Source organism: Sceloporus occidentalis, unplaced genomic scaffold (genome assembly GCF_023333645.1).
Source record: "Sceloporus occidentalis isolate IW3139 unplaced genomic scaffold, rSceOcc1.0.p SCAF_8, whole genome shotgun sequence".
In the NCBI taxonomy this organism is placed as follows: domain Eukaryota; kingdom Metazoa; phylum Chordata; class Lepidosauria; order Squamata; family Phrynosomatidae; genus Sceloporus; species Sceloporus occidentalis.
In genome coordinates, this window is record NW_028316988.1 from 22,252,965 (window position 1) to 22,278,244 (window position 25,280).

The following is a 25,280-nucleotide window of genomic DNA, read 5'->3' on the forward strand; positions in this document are numbered from 1 at the left end:
CTAGGCTTTATTTTAGAAGAACTTGGTGGAAGACTGTTTCTGACAGTCTGGCTATAGACCCTCCCCCCTCCATACCACCTTGTAAACAAACTCACCACCCCACTTTTGGCACAAGGAACTAACATACATATGGGAGCATATGAGAACGGAGCAATTTGGTTTTCTGTAGCTCCAGAGAATAGGACCAGGCGCAATGGATTCAAACTACAGGAAAAGAGATTCCACCCTAACCTTAGGAAGAACGTCCTGACAGTAAGAGCCATTCGACAGTGGAACACACTCCCTCAGAATGGTGGAGTCTCTTCTTTGGAGTTTTTAAAGCAAAGGGTGGGTGGCCATCTGTCAGAGATGCTCTGATTGTATCTTCCTGCATGGCAGAAGGGAGTTGGATTAGATGGCCCTTCAGGTCTCTTCCAACTCTACGATTCTATGAGGGTGAACCAGACCAAATCAGAGCACTTGTCTGCCCAGCTCAGTATTGCTTACTCTGCTGGCAGCAGCTCCCCAAGACTTTATGCTAGAATCTTTCCCAGCCTTGCATAGAGATGCTGAAGACTGACCACTGAGATCCTTTTGAACAATGGCCCTTCTCCACAAAGTCCTTTTGCCTTGGCTAGAAATGACACCACACTGAAACCTCAGAAGGGAACCCCACCTCTCATGACATTTTGGCCATGCTAAATATTTGAACAATATATCCGATTAAACACAAACACCAATCCACTAGGGGCTAAACCAAGAATGTGAAACCTCTATGTTCAGAGGCAGTACCATACGAAGGGGAGAAGAACGCTGCACATCCACAGAGATTGTAGAGGGGCAAAGGACTATGAGCTTATCTACACCTCACAGCTTGGGCTTCTTTTTATTCTGCCAGCATCTGATGCATGCTTGGTGAGGACTCCAGAGAGCGCCTCCTCAGTAGTTGCTCTCAGGCGCTGGAATTCCACTGATGGAAGGAGATCTGCCACTGACGAACTCTCACCAAGAAGCAAAAACATTATCACTCTGACAGGCCTTTGGCCTCATGGATTTTAAACATGCTTTGGATAAATCTGGTTTTTTATGGGTCTGCTGATTTTAACTAATGTCTACCCTTATGGACAGTCATCATCTGCTGAGCACGTGGCACTGACTCAGTCCCTCACTGACCCGTCTAGCTTTGCTCTGTTTATGACAAGGATTAGCTAGGTGCACTTTTCCAGAGTTTGCTGCAAAAACACCAGCAACATTATTCTGGTGAGGCCTGTTTAGAGTTGCTGTCCAGCGACCACTGGGGAGTTGCACTGTCCTCACCTGACTGGCAGCAGCTTTCCAAGGTCTCAGGAGATGCCAGAGATGCAATGCAAAGCATGTACTCTATTGCTTTCTAACACAGGAGTGGGGAACTTCTTTACTGTAACAGGTGTTTGAAAGTGGAATGGGCTGCCTCAGAGGGTGACCCTCCTTTGACAGTCTAAACTGAGATTGCATGGGCATCTTTCTGAGTGCTTTACTTGTGAATTAGTTATGCAAAGCAGGGGGTTAGACTAAATGGTCCTTGTGATCCCTTCCAGCTCTGAGATTCTATGAACTGTGTTGTTGTTTGGCCCGACCCATCACTTGAATAAGGCCCCACAAGAACTTTTCTGAAATTGAATTTGGCCCAAAGCAAAATAAGATGCATTATACTGGGTCAAATCACTGATCAACTCAAAACTGTCTACTCTGACTGGAAGCAGCTCTGCAGGGTTTCAAACAGGGACCTTTCTCAGCCCCTCTTGGAAATTCCAAGGACTGAACTTGGGAACCTTCTGCTTTCAAAGCAAAGTGCTTCATTGCTCCCCACCTCCACATGTGAAAGGCTAGTTACAAATTTAATTGATGAAAACAAACTTACTCACTGTCCCGTTCTTCTTTGCCATCCAATACATCAAAGAGCAAGTACGGCTGGAAGGGCCATTCCAGAGAGAACCGGTTCTCTGCTGTTTGCCTAGGGTGTCATGGGAATTGTCAGCACAGAGAAAGCAGTACATAACGTAGCATAATGAACCAAAACAGCACACAGAGAGCCATTTTCTAAGCTCTTTGTTACAAGAGGAAAGACTCAGGATCCTGAGGATGGAGGAAGCATTCAAACTGTCAAGTTCTGTGTATCTAAAAACAAATGTCTGCACCTAGAAAGCTAGCACAGGACAGAGAAGCAATTGTCTTGAGTGCTCCACTCATGTTCTACATGTGGAGAATGCTTTTACATAGGTGAAAGCATTCAGAAATATGCTATACATAGAAGAAATTGTACAGTAGCTGAATCCCATGACCTTAGTCCTTAACTGTATCTTTGTTTTATATAACTGTTCAATTAACTGTTCAGTTTCTTAATTCTGCACAACACTGGGTCTAATCTATTCAAGAAGGAAAATATGTTAACAAAATTCTGAACTCAGAGCATGGTCCTTCAGACTTTTGGCCAAGAAATAAGTGGGGTTTGTACTACATCACTGTCTACACCATTCCCAGCATATTCGCTATATATATTTTTAGGTGGGACTTGAACATCCAAAGATTTTGGTATCCACTGGAGGTTCTGGGACCAAACCCCACTGGATACCAAAGGCCCACTGTAGTAGAAATCAGCAAGAACGATTTATAAGCTACACAATACACCCACCCACCATATACATACCAGTTGCTCTAAACTACAGGGTTCTAGAATGAGCACACACAAAAGCAGGTTAAAACCTGCCAGGATAATATCGGATAACATAGCCACATTTTACAATCTTCTTCTCAATATCTGCTTGGCTCTGAGTACTGCGACAGAGACAGAGACATACCTATCAGTCTTCAGGGCATGCCCATAGATGTACTTGGAAGGGAAGAGGCAGATCTCAGGGTGCATCCTGTACTGTGTTGTCAACTGCAGGACTGGAAGCCTTCCCATGACATTCTCTTGTACCTGTTCTTGCAGGTGACTGCATAGCCGACCCATGAGAGACTGGTCATAACCATAATTCTGTGCTTTCTGCCAATATTGGAAAGAAAATTGAGGAAGATGATTTGGCATAACAATGGTAATTAGAATTTACACAGTGGTTTTAGAATGCTCAAAGCATCTCATGAATGTTAAGCAGAGAAACCATGCCCCAACACAAACCTCAAGGCAGAGTGTGTGTGTGTTTGTGTGTAATTCTCTCAAGGAGTTTTTCAGATGTTTTGGACTACAATTCCCACAACCCTCAACCACTGATGATGGTGAGTAAGGCTAATGAGTGTTGTAGGCCAAAAACATCAAAGTTTTACTCCTCATAACTGCTCCTTGAAATATATTTTCATCAAAGTTTCCACTCCCGTTCAACATAACGAAAGAAAAGTAAGAGAGCAGAGAAAGAGGGTGGTACAGTTTTCTGAAAAAAAGCTCAGCACAGGCACAGTTCACACAAGGGAGAGAATTTAAATAATGTAATTTATCAGTTTACAAGAAAGTTATCAGCTTTGCACTGTGATGAAAGCCTCCCAGCCGTGGGTTGTTTATTAATTTACATAAAAGGTGTGGGAAAAGATTATTGGAATTATTCCATCCTTAGGATGTCCAAGAATCCCTTGCCACAATTCTCCCAGCATATTTGCTATATTTTCCCCCTTATATAAAGGTTGCCACCTATCAGAGAGCTGGTTTCATAGAAATGTAGTGAACTGTGCAATTAATTTGATCAGGCAAAAACACAATCCATGCAACCAGCTCATCCACTATTAAGATTTGCTTAAAACCAAAAACAAATTCACACTTATTATACCAAAACAGAGCCTTTTGAATGTTAGAAAAAGGCAATCAAATCTCCCAGCTATACAGCTTCATCTTTCCCCAAGCCACAAAAATCTCTGCAACTGGAGTACATACCACAGATTTTACAGTGGGTGGGAGCTGCTTGGGGTCTCCAACCAGGACAAGCTTTTTGCAGCCGTGAATGAGTGGAATGAGAGTTTCAACCTCACAAGTCTGCCCTGCCTTTGGACAAGAAAGCAACAGAGTGAAAAAAACAAACCAGGAAGACCACACCAGATAGCAGGAAAACAGAAAAGCTGCAGGCCCAGATACAACTCTGTTGGTTGAGAGAGCAGTGTTTTTGTCTGAGAGAGAGAGGGGATAACAGACTACCATCCTCTTTTGGAGATCACTCATACCCACTGAACAACTTTTGTAGCTGGGGTCCCCTCAGCCTCACTTTCAGGAGTATATATGGGGATGCAGAACTATACTACAGACGAAAGGTCCCCGGGGATCTCAGGGCTTTTTCAATAAGGGTTTATCATTTAAGGCTGCTTGGCTCTGTCATCTTCCACCCCCTTCTTGCTCTCGTAATATAATCCCTCTTGTAGAATAGATTTTTAAATTCTATTTTACAGTTTATTCTTTCTTACTGACATGGCCTTTTCTTCTTCCTTCCCTTTTCTTGTTTGCTTTGTCCCTTCCTTACTGGATTGCATGTCTGCAGGCAGGGATTGTTGCCAATTTTTATTGCTATGTTAAGCTCTGACTAAGCTGCTTAGTCCATGTTTGGTGCCATAGAAATAATTAACGACGACAGTACAAAAGGAAACAAGATCATGTATCCCTATGGGAAGCACACTGGGAGATATTGTGGTGCTCTGCCACACTCTATAAAGGGGAAAGACTGTGGGACTACTTTGTATGCAAAAAAAAAATGATGTAGAAGGACTTCTCTCCAGAACCTTGAGTGACTGCTGATGCTGATCCACGGAGAATGTGCAGTGTGGTCCTGGGATTGCAAGCATCTCTCGGAGCTCTGAGGCTCCAAAGTGATCTCAGCATCCCCCTATGAGATGTCCTCATACAACACAGGACTTTTGGGCCCTAGTTTTAAATAGGCCTCTTGTGGGCCTAAAAGAGCAGCAAGGTGGTGGTGGTGGTGAAAATGCTCCCCTTCCCCAGGTCTCCTAGAGGAAGTTGAGAATTTTCTGAATTAAATAAACTAAGGCCCTAAAAGGCAGGGGCCCCAGCATGGTGTAGCAGTTTGAGCACTGGATTATGACTCTGGAGACCAGGGTTCGAATCCCTGCTCGGCCATAGAAACCCATTGGGTGACCTTGGGCAAGTCCCACTCAGCCTCAAGGATGGCAAAAGCAAACCCCCTCTAAATAAATCTAGCCAAGAAAACTTTGTGAAGTCACATAAGAACAACAACAAACAGCAGCATGTCCTCCATGGAAGGGACTATAATAAAGCTGCCTAGCCCCTGGCAGAACTAATGTTCTGATTTGGTATATTGTTGCATGCCTTCAAGTCACTTGCTAAGACAAAGCAATCATGGGTTTTTCTTGGCAGAATTTGTTTAGAGATTTGTCTCCATTGCCTTCCTTTGAGGCTGAGAAAAGATGCTGAAGTAGGTTGCCATGGCTGAACAGGTATTCAAACACTGGTCCCTCAGTGTTCTAGTCCAACACTCAAATCACTACACCATGCTGGCCCTCCACTTGATATATGCCAGTTGCCTATGTTTAGGGACAAACAGAGGAAGGCAAATGCTTGCAGAGCATTGTTCCCAGTTCTCCCTTCCTTACAACCACAGGCATGTTCTTCATAGCCCTGACTATGATAGTGCTGATTATCAAGGGGCCCAAAGTGGGCCATTATTTTGCCTCATAACCTGGCGAAGACTGGTTTGCAAAAGAAAAGAACTGGTCAGAGTTAAATTAGTCTTCCCTAAACCTAGCCATCATTGCTTCTCCTTTATCACACACTTTTTATGTAAATACAAATGCCCAGACTCAGGTCAAAAATGAGGAGATGGAAAATAACTCAATTGGTTTTAAGATGTAATGCTTCAGAAATTTTTAATGTTATGGACATGTTGACTTGGACCCATTCACTTCAGCCTCCCATTTCCACAGTCATGAGGAATGGATCAAAAGCATTAAGTTCAAACCTAATATTATGGTTTATCTCAATTAAAAGACTTGCCCGGTGGCTGTATTATGACCTTTTTGGCACCAGATAAAATCCTTATTATTCTCCCAGGCACTTAAGAACTGTTGTAGGGTTTCTGCACCCTTTCCTTCTTATTCTGCCACTGGTCTAGCTTATTATTATTATTATTATTATTATTATTATTATTATTATTATTATTTACGAGTAGTAGTAGTAGAGTGGTAGTAGTATCCCACTCTTTTCCCAGAATTGGAATTCATAGTGGCTTCACAATATTAAAAAACAATACAATTGAAACATATGTGGAAATGTTTTCTTGCCTGTTGTATGAACTATCTCAGTTTCATATTCTGCTTCTTTAGTCATTTTTCAATCATAATACTCTCGTTAACAGACAGTACAATGGTCACAAAAAGTTTGTTAGTGGGCAACTTAAAAACACAATTAACTAGCTATGATTGCAATCCATGGTATGAAACTGGCTTCTTTTCCTTAAACCATAGTTAGATCTAACCACAATTTGCCCAGGCTCAGCTTTAACAATAAACCATAGGACTATCTTTTTTCTTCTATGGTTCTGCTGGAAGAGAAGGGAATTCAACAACCACTGAATACTGAAGTATATTTCCAGAAGAATGATAGTGCCTTGCTTGATTCAAAATGTATGCAAAGGTATTAAAAGTTTAAGCAGCAATGTCTGCTCTCAGAACAAACATGTAAGAATCCAAGCTGAAAGAAACGTACTCTCCATCCTGCTTATTTTCAATTCCCAGCACATCCTGAACATACTATTAAGTTGTCTTGTTCTTGTCAGGGGCTGGAGAAATAGATCAGGTGTTGACAAATGTTGTGACAAGGGCAGCATGCCCAGAGAATGAATAAGTGCCTTCAGTTGATGGGTTACTTTTATAACTGGGGTAATTACATCTAGTAGTCTTAGACTGCCAGGCAGAAGGGCTGCCTGACAATCTGCAACTTTTAATAGCATGCTTTCCTCTTAGAAAGATATTAACAGAGCTCTTGGACAGAGTACAAGCTTTGTGTCTATTTACACTCCATGCCCGCCCTCAATCTCTCTAGGTAAGGGATCACCAGAAGGGCGGCTGAATGCTCTCAGAAAGCTGGCACTGCTCTGGGACAGATGCACCGCAGCTCTACTCAAGAAAAGGGGCAGTGCCTGTGAATAGCATGGCTCAAGAGGAAGTGCTGGCAACATCATAACAGATGCCAACCACTGCTCTTGGTGAGGGGTTAAATGCTGTTACACCCTGTGTCTATAATGTAATCATCACAAGCAGACATGCCTGTAAAGGTGGCCAACCGGATCCTGCTCGTATGGGAGAAGCAGAGATGCTGGGGTGGCATGAGGCAGGGGCAATCTCAATATGTTCTAGGCAACTCAATAAATTCAAATGGATAGTATGAATTTTTACTATGCAATGTCCCAGTTCATATTCTTTAGTCCTATTCTTTTAAGTAAAACGCAAATCAACTACTCATAACTAGCCACCTCTCAGAACCCCACCTCCAGAGTCCTAAACAGCAAGGGCATCAACTGTCATAAGCCTCTGAACCATTCTGATGTTGGTATTGCCCCAAACCCCGTGCAGCAGCCAAATGAACTGCATTCCCCATCTCACCCCACCCACAAGCCCATAAATCCCACCTGGCTGAATAAGGGAATACAGGCCATCCAGTCTAACACACACACACACCCCAATTAGGGCGGGATCTCCAGCTAAAGCATCCACAGCAGATAACTGTCCACCCTCGTGTTGAAGACATCCAGAGAAGGAAACTCAACCACCGCACTTGGCAATTGGCTTCACTGTCAAATTGCTCTTGTAAACAAGAAGCTCCTTCTATTGTTCAGTCAAAATCTACCCTCCTGAAACTTAAAACCATTAGACCAAATTCTACCCTCTGAGGCAGCAGAGAACAAAGCCGCCCCCCACTTATCTGTGACAAGCCTTGAGGTATTTAAAGGCAAACATGTCACCGCTCAGTTGTCCCTTCACCAGGCTGAATATGCCCAGCTCCCTCAACCTTTCTTCATATGTTTTATTCTCCATACCTCTTATCATCCTTGTTGCCTTTCTCTTCAACTTGTTTGTATCCTTCTTAAAATGGGGCGCCCAGAGCTGAACATAACATTCTAGATCATAGAATCACAGAGTTGGAAGAGACCACGAAGGCCATCCAGTCCAATGCCCAGCCGTGAAAGAACTCACAATCAGAGCATCCCTGACAGATGGTCATCCAGCCTCTGCTTAAAGACCTCCAAAGAAGCAGATTCCACCACACTCCAAGGGAGTGTATTCCACTATTGAAATGAAGCTTCTCTTAATGTAGGCTAATATAGCATTCATCTTTTTGCTGCAGCACCACACTGTCAGCTCATGTTCAATTTATGATTAGCAATAATCTCAAGGTCCTTTTCATATAAAATACTGCTGAGCCATGTATCTCCTATCCAATGTGGCCAAATTTAGAATTTTGCATTTGTCTCTATTCAAATTGATTTTATTGATTTCTGCCTAATATTCTTGCTTATTAAGGCCTTTTGACTTCTGTCCTTATTTTCCAATATGTTAGCTACCCCTCCCAGTTTTGTTCATCTGCAAACTTGATAGGGATTTCCTCCACACACAAATTCATCATCTAAGTCACTGATAAAAATGTTGAAGAATAATGTTAGAACAATACCCTGAGGCTTTCCACTCAAGACCTCCTTCCAGTTTGAGGTGCAGCCATTGATGATGACTCTTTGAACATGGTTTTCCAACCCTGGTGATCAATGGGGTGACAGATGTCGCAGCCAGGTCGCCCTCACCAATTATGGATTCCATCTGATGGTGCTTTTGTCTATTCCACATTTAATCAGTTGCTAATCTAAATATTATGGGGGACTTTATTAAGTGTTGTAGTAAAATCTAGGTAAATGACATCCACATCATTCTCAACATCTGCTAAACTAGTGATCCAATCAAAAAAGTAATAAGATTAGTTTGGTGGGATTTGTTCCTGACAAACCCATACTGGGTCCAAATGATCACTGCATTGCAAGAAAAGAGATTCTAACTCAACATTAGGAAGACCTTCCTGACAATAAGAGCTGTTTGATAGTGGAACATGCTTCCTTAGAGTGTGATGGAGTCTCTCTCTTTGGAGGTTTTTAAACAGAGGCTGGATGGCCATGGTAGTCTCTTCCAACTCTATCATTCCATGATTCTAAGGTACTTGCAGACAGACTCCTGTATTTTGTTGATGCTGTATGCCTTCAAGTCATTTCCGACATGCGGCAACCCTAAGGCAAACCTATCATAGAGTTTTCTTAGAAAGTTTTTTTAGAGGGAATTTGCCATTGCAATTGCTATCCTCTGAGGTTGAGAAAGTCAACCTAGTCACCCAGTTTACATGGATGAGCCAGAATTCAAACCTTGAGTCATAGTCAACACTCAAACCACTACACCACATTGGTTAATCCATTCTAATGTTTTCCATACAGCCCTGGCATTGCACTGACCTCATCCACAATTACACAGCTGACAGGATCGCCGCCCAGCCTCCGGAAAGCTGATTCCAGCAGCACTCCACCACTGGTGCTCAGTGTGCAGCAGAGAATGTGAGACTCCAGGATGATACTCGCTTTCAGCTCCTGAGATCGTCCATGGACCTTTGAACACAAAAGCAGGAGAACATTTTTAGACAGAGCCTATTTTCAGACATATGTCATCGTACTTTTACTTTTGATTTAGCAGCAGCAACTAAGATCTTGTTCTGTGCAGTGAATCTAGTCTCTGCACAGGATACAGTTAAGATGTGGTCAGCTCTTTTTAATGCGGGAATCAATTCATAGAATCATAGAGTTGGAAGAGACCACAAGGGCTATCCTTTCAAACATTTAAACAAGGCTATCATATCACCTCTTAACCTTCTCTTCTGCAATCTAAACATCTTCAGCTCTCTAAGTTGTTCCTCATAAGGCATGGTTTCTAGACCCTTCACCATTTTAGTTGCCCTCCTTTGGACATGCTCCAGCTTGTCAACATCCTTTTTGAACTGTGGTGCCCGGAACTGGACATAGTATTTCAGCTGAGGCCTGACCAAAGCAGAATAGAGTTTTTATTTTGCCTTTTCAAATTGTTTAGTATGTTTTTATTCTGTTAAAATAATTTCTTACTGTTTTATACTCTAACAGAAGTTTGTAGAAAGGAAGCAAGCAAGCACGAACCTGGAATTGCTTTCATAGACATTCGTAGTCTATTTCTTCAGGTCTATGAAACCTTATGCTGCCAGCTACTTTCTTTCAGTTGAGTCTCAAAGGTGTTACAAGATCTCTTTCCAAACTGATTTTCCAGACTAACACAGCTATACTTTATATTGTTTAAATTGGTCAAAATTATTTTATGGTACACTGCCCTAAGAGAGTGTGATGTGAATATTTTCATAAATGTATAAACAAATAAAGATTCAGATCTTGCACCATTAAAGAGGTATCTCAGGAGGTGTAATCAGTTGTGCAAGTTAAACATGCTGAAATGCCCACTTCTAGACAACTGTTACAACTACAGTAGCCCAAACCACTATTGCATCTGGATGTCCAAATGAAATATCACTGGAACGTGGAGAACATTTAGCTATGTGTTTCTTTTTGATCAGATTTGAGGTAGCGAAGTGCAGTGTGATCATTTTTCCCAGCCTTAAATTCTGCCAAAACAGAAACACTCTAAAACACCATGAGATGAAGCACAGCACCAAATGAAGTTGTTTTCAAAGAGCCTTGCCAGGAAAAACCCTCCTACCTCCTTCAGTTGAGAAGCCAGGCGCTGCCTCTCCTTTGAAAGTCTGCAGATTTCTTCATCTAACTGTTGCTTCTGAAATAAGAAAAAAATACATTCATTTTTTTTAAAGTACTAAAATATTTCATTCCACTGGAAAGGAGATCTCTATGGTTTTCCTTACTGTGGGTCCACAAAGTTGCCTCTAGGCTGGTGCTGCTCATCCTGACCAGCAGGAACGCTCCAGGACTAGAGGGAGAGAGAGGCAATTCCCATGATCGCTACCTGATCCATTTGAACTGGAGATCCAGGGAGTAAATCTAAGACCTTCTACATGCAAAGCACACACTCACCACAAAATTACAGTCCCTCTCCTATGCCTAGAAACCAATATAGCTTTAATGTTGATTATGAACTCTGCTTCAGAGGTCTAAAGCTTTTTTGGCACCATACATTTCTGTATTGGGAGGTGAAGGAAATCTGATTAATCTGGATCTAGATGAGAAAATACTGGCATACCTAGAATCACAGAATCATAGTGCTGGGAGAGTCCTTATGGACCACTGGGTCCAACCCCATGCTTAATGCAGGGTCTTGAGCTACAACATCCCCAGTAGGGAACTGTCCAACCTCTTTTTGAAGACCTGCAAAGAAGGAGACCCAATCACCTCTCTAGGCAATTTGTTTAAATACAGAGATATAGGATAGGGGACACCTGGCTGAACGATAATAAATAATATTATTGATATTAATAAACATTAATATTAGGAAGCCATTAATCAGTTCAAAAAAGTGTTGAAATGGAAATTATGACAAGAGTATACATGTTCAGTTGTAGACAGAACAGTGAAATTTTCAAACTGTTGAGTCAAACAATGGGCAATCAGCATCTTCTGCAAATCTGCCAATCCAGTGCAGATCACTCAGAGATATAGAATCTGAGCTACCTTCTGACAGTCCCTGCAAAAAGTAACAGTAATTCAGAACTACCTTCTCTCTTTTCTCACTTCGGTCCATAGCACGCTGGCGAGAAAGCATGTCCAGCTGCCGATCCAGATCTTCTTTACTCTTTTGGAGATGTTGGTCTTTGCCAAGAGTTGCTCTGTCTACAGGATCAAAGAGAACACTTTTATGTAGCCTCTAAATTTTGGCTGCTTCCAAAATATTGTTCCAAGCAGCTTAGTTAGAGACCTAAATATTTGATTTATTTATTAAATGTCTAGATTCCAAACCCTATATACAAATAATTTAAACCATACCAAAACAACTCCCCCTCTAAAACCACAGCAAATTTGGAAAAAAATGAAAATTAAAAAAAATTAAAACAATGTAGTTCTATATATTTGGGCAAAACAGTTAGACCTCAATAGTACCTTGGATGTCATGGTACTAGTACCTTGGATGTCCATTCCAATGGGGTGAATGTGCTCAACACCTTGGGTTCTCTCCCCCATGCAAAACACTGGAACTCAAGCTTCATTCCAATAAAACTGGAGTAGCCTCTCTGTACAAGTAGGCAACCACAGGCACTCCCTTCTGGGCTACTAACACTTTGGGATACTTACAGGTTCCCACGCCTTAATAAAGCCAAGAGCAATAGAGGGGAAATGACATTGGGATGCCAGAACACATCTGTTGCACAGGCATAAATGTCAGGAGTGAATCTGAAGATTTCTCCTGCCATGATTTTGAGACGAGTTGGAGATATGATGTGGATGAGATTTATAGTATAAGAATGCATTATATTGTATGAACTATGGGGATGGACAAAGGTGGACTCAAAGTAGCACAGGGACAGTGGTTCTGGCCAGGCCTGATTTGTAAACCTGGGGTGTTGGGTTGTATTATAATGGATTAATAGCTGCTGAATTAGATTGTGCCACTTAAGGGTTAATGTGCTTTTGACTTTGCTATTGTTGCAATGGAAGCTGAAGAATGCGTAGGAGGAATTTTTCTGTAGCTAGAGGACTGGGGAGATTTAGGCAGGAGAGAGATGTTCCTGTAAGATATGGGATTGGGATATATATAAGTATATGTATAAGATGAATGGTTGCTGCTTGCTTGCTGGTTGTTAGGATGGATATATATAGAGAAGATTGCTTTATACATATAGTTAACCTTATAGACTGATGTGTTTGATTAGGTAACTTTAAAGTGCCCTTAAGTAATATATATATATATAATGTGCAGAAGCTGTTTAAGATATTGTTAATGAAATTGTTATTGATATGTGGTTGCTGACTGAACATATGAACAGAGAATACTGTTATTTGATTGTTAGCTGAACACACAGAATGTGGATGAACACATAAGTTTGGGGGAGAGAGACATGGACAGGTTGCTGTAACTGTATTTCTTCGGGTGGTCATCTGTGAATACACACTTGGTTATTCTGTGCCTGCGCAGTAAAGCCCGGAGACTTCTGGAACCACTGGGCAAAACTTTGTTTGCAACATTTTCAGACTCCCTTAGTCAAAATGCTAATAGGAAATAATAGGTTAAATAAAATCTTTAGGAACTACTCACTTATTCTGTGATCAATCTGGTCATTCAGACTGAATTTCCGGACATCCTTGCTGATTGATTTTTGTTGCCCCAATCTCACCAGATTGATGTCTCCACAGTTGCCTAGATGAAAAGTAGATACCCAGACCCAAATGAATTGCTGTCGTTGTGTGCCTTCAAGTCATTTCTGACTTATGGCAACCCTAAGTTGAATTTACCAATTTGTTTTCTTGACCAGATTTGTTCAGAGTGTGTTTGGTTTTGCCTCCTTCGGAGGCTGACAGTGTGACTTGCCTAAGGTCTCCCAGTGGGTTTCTCATCATTTTTAAAAACACAAACATTTGACCTAATAATAATAATAATAATCTGTTTAACAGATCCCTAAAATCCACATCTCTCACCTGCTATTTCTTATAGCTATCAACACACCACTCCATGTTGTCTTTCCTTACTCTGTCTTATGTCCGTTTCTTCTTTTATCCACATTAAAAGGAGCTATTGCTCCATGACAGATTTAAAAACAGATTGGGAAATATTTATCTCTCTTTTACAACCATATTGCAGTATCTGTTTTAGGTTTTGTAAAATGAATTGAGACTGTATATACATTAAAACAAAGGGCATATCGCTGTTTAGAGGAAGCGTAAAACTTAAGTTGTAACCATTGGTTAGGAAGGGGGGAAATCAGTAGGATTTATGCTGGGTAAATAGATTTGTTTTTATATCTTGAAATGCTATATTTTGTTTCTAGTATGTATGTAGATTTAGATTTATATACAAAATTTGTTTGTATGTTTTAGGTATCTGTATTGTTTTAGGTACCTGTTTAATAAAAAAAGATTATTAAAAAATATGCTACCCACCCCACATCCATTGTGAGTAGGGCTGGAGCTAAACTAGTGGTTGTTCACTCGCTTTTCAGTTCTCACACTCCTTCCAGAAATCCAACAATGAAATCCCCAACTACCTTTGTTTAGAAATATATGTCATGGGTTAAGCAAATATCCTGAGTTTTAACAATGAGTAGATCACAGTTCTGGCCTCCACAGCTGCTACATTTATGAATGTAAAACTTGCACTTATACAGCAAGAACTCTTGTTTTGTGTCTCCACAACATTTTTTAAAGCAAAGTTTTCAGTACATCTACTAACTGTTGCACTGTGATTCTCCTCATGCACCTGCATCTCTTATTATGACTGAATCATGTTGAAAAGTATTTTGCTTTCATGGGAAGAGTATCAGTCAAATTTGTTTTGTCTTACAGCAATCACTGACTTTGTGGATTTACATTTACGCTTGAACTATTTACCCACATTTATATATTAAAGCATCAGACAAACAGCCACTTGCTAGTATTCAGCAGACAGAGGACACCATAATCCTTTCAGCATTTAAATTTATATCATGTAGATGACAACTTTGCACGAATATTTATTTAGATATTTGGTCATCTCTTCTAGAAGTTTATTCATAAATAATTTCTCATTTATGCATTTTCACTTATTCTTTTTCATTAATTTGCTTTCACTTTTTAATTTCTTTAGTCTTTGCTTTCTCTCTCTCTTAATGCAAAATACATCAATGAACTAAACATACCCAAAGGATTATTCTTGTTTTGGCATTTTTCTTTAAATTCAAGAATTATTTTTTTCATCAAGTCATCAACAGCAGCATTGGATGGTGCACAAACCAGCACTCGGTTTCTCTTGATCTTGGCATTCAAGCTCTGCACAGGGTTTTCTTTCCCAGATCTCTGCAGATAAAAATAAAGTGCACAGTCTAGATTCTGGTAAATGGAGATCAAGTAAATGATAAAATGAGAGAATCATAGAGCTGGAAGAGACCACAAGGGCCATCCAGTCCAACTCTACAAATGTAGAGGTACCAATTCGCCTCTTTTTAACTAGCATTCTCCTGTGACAAATAAATTAAGGAGATGAAGATTTTCTCAACATTTCTCCATGTCAGGAAGACATCAAGATAGCACACACCTTTTCTCTGTGTTAAATGCACAAGAGTAGCATAGTGTGATTGAAGAGAAATGCAACCCAGTAGCAGTGAAATCATCTGCCAGAGTGCAAGACAAAGTGAAACTCCTTCCTTACAGTAGTGATTGAATAAGGTGATATCAAAGTTTCAACTTTTAACTTGTTGAGACAGACTAGCATACAGCAAACCAATCAAGCAGACAATGGATACATTTTTTGCTTCACTGGTGGGATTCTAACTTCATGCCAGCAATTTAGTGCAATATTTGTCTGTAGAGTGAGCCCTCGGTATCAGCTGGGGTTTGGTTCCAGGACTCATCAATAACAAATCTGTGGATGCTGAAATCCCATTAAATACAAAGATGTATTTAAATGGCGTCCCTTAAACAAAATAGCAAAATCAAAGTTTGTTTTTTGGAATTTGTATCTTTTAAAAGTATTTTCAAGCTGTGGAAGGTTGAATCCGTGGATAAAGAATCCGTGGATATGGAGAGCCAACTGTATTTCCCACTTAGAGTTAAAGCTGGCATTCAAGATCTTCAAAACCATTAAAGATGTACATCTTTTGTTAACAACAACTGAGATGTTTTAGATTTATAGCCCCTACAGTAAAGACCAAGCACTGATGTGTCCAGTGAAGGGCTCTCCTGGATAACTGTGTGAAGGATTAGGACACATTGCTGGGGTAGCCCTGATGGCCACAAAACAAACGAACAAACACAAAGCCTCACACAACAAAATCTAAAATTCAACTTGTAGTGATACTATGTCTGGGCGAACCAAAAAATGTAAAATACATCACACTAGCTTTTGAAACTTCAGTTTGATTCATCAGGCAGATGATTAAAAAGTGACAGTGCTGTCTTATATATATACATTTTACTTCAGAATGTAGCCTGCAAGCTAAATATGCCCCCCTTTTGTGTCACAAAAAGCTCCTGTGCTTCAAAATATACCACCACACCAGCACTCATAAAAAAGATGGCTGTCCTATCCAAACTAGAAAATCCAAACTGAACCAGAATAGACAGAAATAGAAAGGAAACTTTGCTTCTCATAAACACATGAGCAGCACAAACTAATAAGGACTGACACCTGCTGTTTTGCCACTTTACAGGACCTGGAAGATGCAGGATAATCAGTTGTCTCACCTCACTGAGGATGCGGTGCAAGAGTCCAACAATAGTCTTCGATTTCCCTGTTCCAGGTGGCCCATGGATGAGACAAATTTTGGGTAAAGATGGATGTTGTGTCACCATGGTGCAGGCCACTTCTATGGCTCTCCTCTGTTCTTCGTTGAATTCCCTCGAACAAGAAATCTGGGGGTGGGGGGATAGTGAAGGTAATGGGACGTTAGTGATGAAAAGGTTCAGTTTAGTTCACAATATTTCTATGAATCTTTTTATGCACACAAAGGGCCCTGAGCTTTAGTATCTTCCTTCTTTTGGGTTTCCAGAACATTTCTAGAAGTTTGAGAAAGTGTTCCTGATGCAATCTTTTTGCCTGATCATCCTTTTTACCAGATCATCCTCCCACATCCCAGTCCCATATCCCTGGCACTATCAACTTTCTAAAGAAAACAGGAGGAGTTTGACAAATGTCTTAAAACTGCTATCCAAACATACCCAGTAATATGCTCCAGCCAATTTTACTCGCAAAAGATATATGTGTGAAACAGTTTTTCATATCTCCCCTCCCCATCCCCCTTCTTAATTTTGGCTAAATTCTAGCCCATCCTATAAGCAGCCACATTTAACAACAGAATCTTAAAGGTTAACCTCAGCTTCCAGAATCATAGGGTCATACAAGTTGGGGCATTCTAGGGACTGTATTCCAAAAGAGCTGTATTTTTAAGCTTTGTGCTAGAGAGCAGAGAGGATTACAGCTCTGTGAGACGATATCCATTCACGAAGCAGACAATGTATGATTGTGATGACATACCACACCCACCACATGGGATCTAGCCATCACAAACCAGAACTCCAAAAGGTTCTCTTGGAAAATGAGCAGAAAGATCACACAGCTTTGTCCATTATTTATCTGTGCCAATCATTTTACCTTAGTACCTACTTGCTTTCCTTTTACTGTCCTCCAGACCACTAAGGAAACTTTTGCCACAAAAAAGGTAAGTAAATAAAGCAAGGTAAGTAGATAAGCAGATACATAATTCTGACTTTACCCCAGCCCCCAGCCCCAGCATCCCTCCAGCCTTCTCTGGGGAAACTTTAGCTAGAGCCTGATTTACAAATGACTGCTCTGCATAAAGGCAGATACCAGGCAGTTTCTATTAATGGTTACCTAGCCATCAGTCTTTAGACCACTTAGAAACAATAAAAGATACATAGTCAAGTTTAGATTCTTACATATCTCTCGGAGTCCGTGTTTAGGACCTGTGGACAGAAGTCAGAGTAACTTGGGCTGATTATGGGCTTGGCCAGAGGGCTGCGGTTCAGCAAAAGTAGGGCCCTGAATCGTCGCTGTGTTGTCACCAAAGAACTGACCACCACACATCTGACTTGCTTGTCAACACGGGACAGGTTTGCTTGTGTCTGGATGGACAAGTGGCAGACAACCTGATGCTCTTTCCTTTCTGTTGACAACAGAAAAAACACAAAAACACAAACATGTGCAATGGGGCTCAATTTAGATAGTATTTTCCATTTAGATCTATTATTTTGACCCAAACTATGGTTTGGACTTCTTACAGTAGCTGGTTTAAAACTATTTACATGTATACTCTTATTTGTTATCGCAGGGTTCCTGCAAGGCCCTCTGGAAAGCAGAGAAACAACTTGAAGTATCTTATATCAGCTCAGACATTGCAAGAAACTATCGTTTGCAAACCAGTTTCCAATTCCTGGCTTCCCATCCAGTTAGAAACCCAGTACATTCATTCAGAATTTATAGCTATGACAATATTTTGAGATGGCTTTTTAAAAAAAGAACTTACTAGAATCACGGATTGTAGGATGAGAAAACCGAGTCACAAGGCCTACAAAGCGTATTAGATTGCCCTCTGTCTCTTCTTCCTCACAATAGGAACGTTTCTCAGATGCTTTTAAGAAGACTAGGTCATCTTCTTTGGGATGCAGTTGTTTGTCCAGATCGCTTTGTGAAATATTAGCTGGAGAAATAATTTGAATACAGATTGGAATCATGCCAGACCCCTGATCCAGAACCAAAACAAACTGCTCACACCCATTCCAACTATCACTCTTCTGCTCTGTGCCTCATGTGACAATGTGTGCAGATGTCTTGAATGAAAACTGGCATAATTAAATTTTCTTCAATGAGTGATAAAACCAGAAAATCAAGTCCCACTTCATCTTATTTTACTGATAAATACCGGTGTCTTATGGTCTCCGTTTGGTTGGAGTGAACACTGGGGCTTTAAGCTAACAGGCTTCATTGCAACTTTATGCTGCTTCAATTCCAAAAACCAGGTGAGACTAGGTGCATTCAGGATGATATACTGGCTATAGAAGGAGTTACAGCTCAGTAACACCTAGAAGGATACACATTCCCTGTTCCTGGGCTTAAAATCCTGATGTTTTCTCACCTGTAAAATCTGCTTTATTCAAATTTGCATTGAAGTTCAACAAATGCAAGTAGAATGGCTTTTGCTCTTTTACTTTCTGGTTGTCTAGCCATTCCTGCGCCACCTGTAAATAAGAAACAGAAAACAGTGACCTATGTTGCTGTTGTGTGCCTTCAAGTTGTTTCTGACTTATGGAGATCCTAAGGCCTATCATGAGTTTTTCTTGGCAAAATGTGTTCAGAGAAGGTTTTGCCTTTGTCTTTGTCTTCCTCTGAGGCTGTGAGAATATGATCTGCCAAGGTCTCCCAGTGGTTTTTTATGGCCAAGCAAGGATTCAAACCCCAGTCTTCAGAGTCTCAATTAAACCACTACACCACACCGGCTCTCAAAGACTTAACACACCAGCCAACCTTTTCCTACATTCTAGACAGCAAAGAACAAAGTTGTTCCCCATTCGATGTAACAGATCTTCAGATATTTGAATATCTGCCTCTGTCTTCTCCAAACTAAACATACTGAAGACCTAACATCCTTTGCTAACACGTCACATTTTCCATATTCTTGACTATATTCATTGCCCCCCCCCCAAGTTCACTGCAATTTCTCTATGTTCTTGAAAACTGGGCACAATATTCTAAAAGAATCAAGTCTTCTGACTTGTAAATATTAATTGTATTGATGTAGCCAAAGTAGTAGGGTTTGTGTGTTAATTTCAGAGGGTTTTTTTTGGGAGGGGGGTTCAAAAACCCATGACAGGTTTGTGTTATGGTTGCCATAAGTTAGAACTGAGTCTAAATGCTCAGTTCTGCCCAGTCTCATTTAGAAGGGTTCAGGACAATAGGAGTATGACTGATTCAAGCTCATCCCACAACAGCTAGCTGAATGGTAATAATCTGGAACACATATGCCTAGACATCTAAAAGCTTCACAAAACGGTAGTCATAAGCCCAGGGAGCTTACTTACCTCTTCAAAGGCATTGAGCATCGTTAAAGGAAATAAAGTATTGAAGTAATCATTGTAATCTTGAAATCTGACTGGAACAGAGGCCACAACTGATCGAAGGAGATGATCTGGTGGCCCTAACTGACTGACGTTTGCAAACATATCATAGCTCCACTTCAGAACCTCTTTGATGAAAATGCTGTGGTCTCTGTGCTGGGCACTACCATTCAACTGTGGGAAAGATGAACGAGTGTCCTGTCGGGAACCCACTCTGACTGTGGGCAGCATCCGACTGTTACGGGGGCCATGACTATTTTGCCCACTCTGCAGCTGGGTGATACTATTGGGGTTCTGAGGCTGAAGAATGCTTTTTAATGTTGGGGTTCTCAGCTTCAAGCCATCTGAGGCTGGGGGTCTAATGGGAATTGGTTTGCTTTTTGAAGCTGCTGGGGTCTTTGTGATAGTCTCCAGCTCCTTGGTGAGGTTGGCAGTCCGTGAAGAAGAACTGGAGCTGAACATTTTTGTTGTGGAAAGTTTGACTGGTGGAAAGGGTTTGGCAAACAGGTGATCTGGTTGGTCATGAGCAGAATGTTCTTCACAGTACCCCCCTGCTCCATCCCCCTTTCTGGGACAACTTGCACGCTTACATTTTGGAAAACCCGAGGAGTCATCCTGCAAAGGGTTCTGAGGTAAATCTGGGGAGTGGATTTCATTTTCCATTTGTGAACACAGCTCCATGTCCACTGGATCCTTCTGTGTTAAAAACAAGCCATCATCTTCTCCAATAACCTTCTCATTTAATTCAGACACACCATCTTTTGAGGCCACACCCTCATTAAACAGGCTAGCAGTGGCACTTGAAATGACCGTAGGATCTGTTTTACTGCTTTCAGTTACAGGAAAAGATAAATTGCCAGGAACAGCAGAGGTACTTTCTTGGATGTTTGTATGGGAACTGATAGATTCTTGCTTGCTTAATGGAAACTCCTTTGCTAGAGGGATGGATGTGGACTGCACTCTATCTGTCTCTGGTGAACTCTGCCTTAACTGTTTCCTCTCACTGCTCGATGAATGACTGGAATGACTGGCTTTTTCTTTCTGATTCTCAATCACCACTGTACTACCAGCAGACTCTGAACATCGCTTAGGAGCTGTCTTCTTGGCTGTCTTATTTCTGCTATTTGCACGCTGACCCCTCTCTATCTCTTTCTGTCTCCTGTGGCTAAGAAGGTAGCGATCCTGGCAGGTTAACATTTTCTTGTTTCTATCAATCAGATGCTGAGGTTGTATTAATTTTGCTTTCCTTTTCTGAGGAAGCTCACCGGCAGTCTTCCCATATTCACGCAGCTTTGTAATACTATCCTGAGTACGCTGAGACAGTTCAGCTGCTCTGCGGGTTCTTTTTGTCAAGCCCAGTTTTTCCGTCAATGAGGTTGGGCCAGGAAATTTATGAACTTTGTGGGGTGGGACTATAGCAGGAGTCAAGAGCGATGTTGCTCCAGGGGGGGATTTCCTGCTGTGTACATTTGACTTGACACCTCTTTTCGCAGGACTTCTGTTAGCAGTTTTATTTTCACAGGATTTGGCCAAACTCTTCTCAGGCTGTACTGTGGATTTTTTAACAACAGATGTTGAAGATGAAAGGCCAGGCAATGTTGATATCCCAGGTAAAAGTGGATCTGTATATTTGGAACATCCTCCATCATCTGCTTGCATCTCTGTGAAACAGTGTGAGTGAGGCTCCGAGGTTCGCTTGTCAAAGCCTTCAGCGGCTGGCACATGAGGCTTTGCTTTTGTTTGCTGTTTGACCTGCTGCTCAAGATCATCTGCTGCTTTTTCAGTGATATCATCTCCAAGATAGTCTGTGTCATAGCCACAGTCACTGAATTGCTTTGCAACGCCCAGGTTGGGCAGTGCAGGGGAGCAGGCAGTTGGAGGGCTCTTCGTCTCTGTAGTCTCATTCATCTGGCTGTTTTGCCAAACAGAGTAAATATCATCCTCAGTTTCAAACTCAAAACACTGGGATTCATAATCTGCATAGAGCAACGGAGAATTTGAGGATGTTGCTTGCCCCAGGGCACTGGTGGATGGCTTCTCTGGACATTCACCCGTTTTCTCTTGTTTGCTCTTCCTGACTACATCCTCTTTGTTTTCATCTTCATCTGAAGAAGTGTCAGAAATGATAATGACTTGGTCTGGGGGTTCATCCACATCAGATGAGGATTTACTGCTCTCTCTGTCAGACCAATTCCTAAGAGCACCCTGAACTTTCCTTTTAATACGATCCTGACAATAAGTGGTGTCTTCTTGGCTAGAATCAACAGGAAAACTAGTTGCTTTGGCATAAGCAGCTATGGACAATTTGTTGAGGTCTTTATCAATTTGAGAATCTGTCACAGGGCTGGTTGCAGAGGCAGCTTTCTTTTTCACTAGGTCTTTCCTGATCAGTGACAATGGAACATTGGCCATCTCATCATCACTGCTACTCTCTTCTGGATCCTCCTCTGCTCCCAGGGTATTTCTATTTTCTGCCAGACTGTCCTTGGATTCTTGCTTTATGGAGAGGAGCTGCCCTTGCTGATCTTGCTTGTCTGAAATTGCTCTGGATTTGCCAAGTGACACACTACTGTCACTTTCAACAACTCCACCCTTCTGGCTTTTCTGACTTTTATCCCCATCTTTATCAGACTGTTGCTTTTCTGCTGCTGGCCCCAAACTGGTATTTTCTCTCTTCTTGTTTTCAACTAGGAGTTTTAATTTCAAGGTCCAGTCAGATTTTTTTGGTCTGTTGTTGTTCATAAGGTTATTCAGACCCATCTGTACCTCTGAAATGCCACCGCCCTTCTTATCATGGTGATCCTTTTCAGCCAGATCTTCAGAGGTTGTGGGACTCTTTTTCTTCCCACTGACATCTTTGGTCCCTATGTGATGAAAGCTTTGATTACTCAGACTGGTTTTATGTGCTGCATCCTGTGTGCTCTGGCCCTCTAGTTCTTGGCAACAGCTTCCATTTTTCTGAGCACCCATTTGTCCATTTGCAAACAAGGAGCTCATATTATTATGTGCTTGTGTCAAATTGTCTTTAGGTTCCTGTTTAATGTTGTTCAAATTGCACACCAAGGTTCCTTGAAGGTTTTGGTCTTTACTGGAGGCTTCCTTACTCCAGTTGCAGCTTCTTCTAGATGATGAACCATCATCACATGCATCTTCCCTTCCTTTTGGTGGCACATATGATGGGAGCTCATGGTGTGGATTCACTGGAAACCTCTCCTGTTTTATTGACAGAGAGGTAGGAGGTGAACAAACTGCAGAGGAATCCCTGTGGGAGGCCAAATTCAATGATTTGTTCCAGATGCTTCTTAGGATGAGCTTCAGACATTCCTGTAACTCCTGAGCCTGCTGGGGGCTCAGCTTCCAGGCCTCACGACTGCGCCGAAGCAAGTTGAGTTCATCAAGGAATTGTTTATTTTTCTGCCCAACCTGGTAGCCCTCCTTCAGGATGTTACGTATCAGATTCATGCAAGCCAACTGTACTGATTCAGGCTCCCAAGAGGGCATCCCTGCTGTGCTTCTTGAACAGTTTCGGCTCACCCCCCTGTCAACACCACGCAAAAACACAGCACTGGGAAGGCTGGTACATTTCACTATCACCTCTACCCACGTTTCTGAGCTGACCCATAACAAATGCAGACCATTCTTCTTAAAACTGAGCTCCACTATTGACACCAGGATCCAGATGAAAAACTCTGACACTTTGTCACAAGACTGAACAATGTCATTAAGGGTATCTTTGATTTCTGAACACAGGTGGTGAATGACCACCACACTGTAGGCCACACCCATGTCCCTGAGGTCCATAAGGGAGTGAACAAAGGGGATGAACCAAAGAAACGTGCTGTTGTGTAATCGCATGTCCCGAAGAATGTCGCATTGAAGCATATCTGTTAGCGTCTGCATGTCTTCATACAAGTTAGGGCAGTAATCTGGACAGACTGCAGTCCTCCATCCGGTATCCTAAAATAAAACCCAGAAAATAACTGTTCAGGACTGTTTTGCCCATTTTATTGCCTGCCACCCTACCTGCTGACCTCAGAAACCAAAACAAATGCCCCTGGTACTTTGGTGATTTCACTATTTATTACCCACCGGCTTTCAGACTTATTTCTGTAGTCTTAACAGATTTTTTTTAAATGGGAAAAAAGCATCCAATGTTTTATATTTTCAAGATACTGAATGCTGCAACCAATATGAAAATGCTTTTTTCTAAAGAAAAAGAGGGTCTCCCGTCTTCAAAGGTTTTCTGTCCCAGAAGAAACATGAAGCTTCATCTCCTTTGTTAGACTTTAAACTACATGCATTTCCAGAACAGAAAACCTTTCCAAAGTGGAGGTCTTCTATGTTTCTCTAACTCTTTACTTTTGAAAGAGATCTTAATATGTTAATCTGTTCAGATTTACACCTCCCCATTTCCTTTTTCAACTTTCTTTTGTTGAAACTCCACAAAATATGCTACTTACACCAGTAGCATCTGCCCTCAAAGTTAGAAAAAATCATAAAATGGTAGAGTTGGAAGAGACCACAAGGGCCATCCAGTCCAACCCCCTGCCATGCAGGAAATCTCAATCAAAGCATCGCACACAGGGGCAAAAAATCCACCTACTTCTAGATCTCCAGATCTTACCTTGTTGGGCCTTTCTGGGTGGTAATTATACACAATCTGGCTGCAGGTAACCATTTCATCTCCGTAGTCTGACAATGGCTCAGATTTGGTCCTTCAAAATAATTAAGACAGGTATCGTTTAATCAAAGAACTTTGAACAAGCTAAACCAAGATCAACATAAAATACACTAATTTAAATAATTCTGAAATGTAAACAATCAATAATCCTAAAATAGCCACATTGACAGCTTAGGTCATTGGGGGAAATGTATTAAAACATAATTAAATTCACTGTTATATTTTCACTTAGTTTCAATCACTATTACTGGGATTTTACAATGCAATCTGTAATAGTGAGCATTTCATTAGCCTCCAACTTTCCCTAAAATATAAACATTATTGAAGGAGTAGATCCTACTCAACTGTCATGTCTTAAAATATCTCCAACTGAAGTATCAAATGTATTTGCATATAATATTTCAGTGACATACTGTTTTCCTAGACAAATATTTCAGCTGAACCAGTTTTAGACACTGAAGAATTTTTTTTGCAAGACACTGTGACCCATGAACACATCAACGGAGGTATTATTATGTTCATCCAAGAGTCTTTATTGTTATATGATGAACAAAAGGGCTGCTCCCAGATTCTTGAAATCCATTCCTAGGGAGACTTGGGATGATTCTTTCTCTGCTGTATTTTTGTCAGCAAGTAAAGACTATTTTATTTCAACAAGTCAGGGGGAACCAATGTTTTACAATAAAAGTCCTTTTTCAATGTGCTGCACTATGAAAAATTTAAAGCCACAGAAACAAAACATTAGCTCTAATAATCTGTCACAATCAGGTTACTGGTAAGCAAGGCTTGTATCCAATGATTAAGTTACATTGATGAGCTTATCAGTTCTCTAAGTTTGTAAGAAACTGATTTCCCGG

General features: G+C 41.2%; 1 protein-coding gene across 6 annotated transcripts in view; it reads right to left on the reverse strand.

Moving 5' to 3' along the window:
• LOC149308182 (helicase senataxin-like) overlaps positions 1-25,280 on the reverse strand; it is a 47,818-nt gene that overhangs the window by 8,055 nt on the left and 14,483 nt on the right. For 3 of the 6 annotated variants that reach the window (XM_089535259.1, XM_089535261.1, XM_089535264.1), the window contains 14 exons: positions 24,367-24,457; positions 19,707-23,699; positions 18,764-18,866; positions 18,155-18,328; positions 17,568-17,794; positions 16,356-16,523; positions 14,813-14,969; positions 13,237-13,338; positions 11,701-11,816; positions 10,735-10,806; positions 9,456-9,605; positions 3,881-3,988; positions 2,817-3,004; positions 1,880-1,972 (listed from right to left, as the gene is read on the reverse strand). In XM_089535259.1, coding sequence (XP_089391385.1) covers positions 1,880-1,972; positions 2,817-3,004; positions 3,881-3,988; positions 9,456-9,605; positions 10,735-10,806; positions 11,701-11,816; positions 13,237-13,338; positions 14,813-14,969; positions 16,356-16,523; positions 17,568-17,794; positions 18,155-18,328; positions 18,764-18,866; positions 19,707-23,699; positions 24,367-24,457 — 5,742 coding nt within the window. Of the gene's footprint in view, positions 1-264; positions 368-1,879; positions 1,973-2,816; positions 3,005-3,880; positions 3,989-9,455; positions 9,606-10,734; positions 10,807-11,700; positions 11,817-13,236; positions 13,339-14,812; positions 14,970-16,355; positions 16,524-17,567; positions 17,795-18,154; positions 18,329-18,763; positions 18,867-19,706; positions 23,700-24,366; positions 24,458-25,280 lie in introns of those variants that run through there. The other 3 variants (XM_089535262.1, XM_089535263.1, XM_089535260.1) reach the window with 3 other exon arrangements.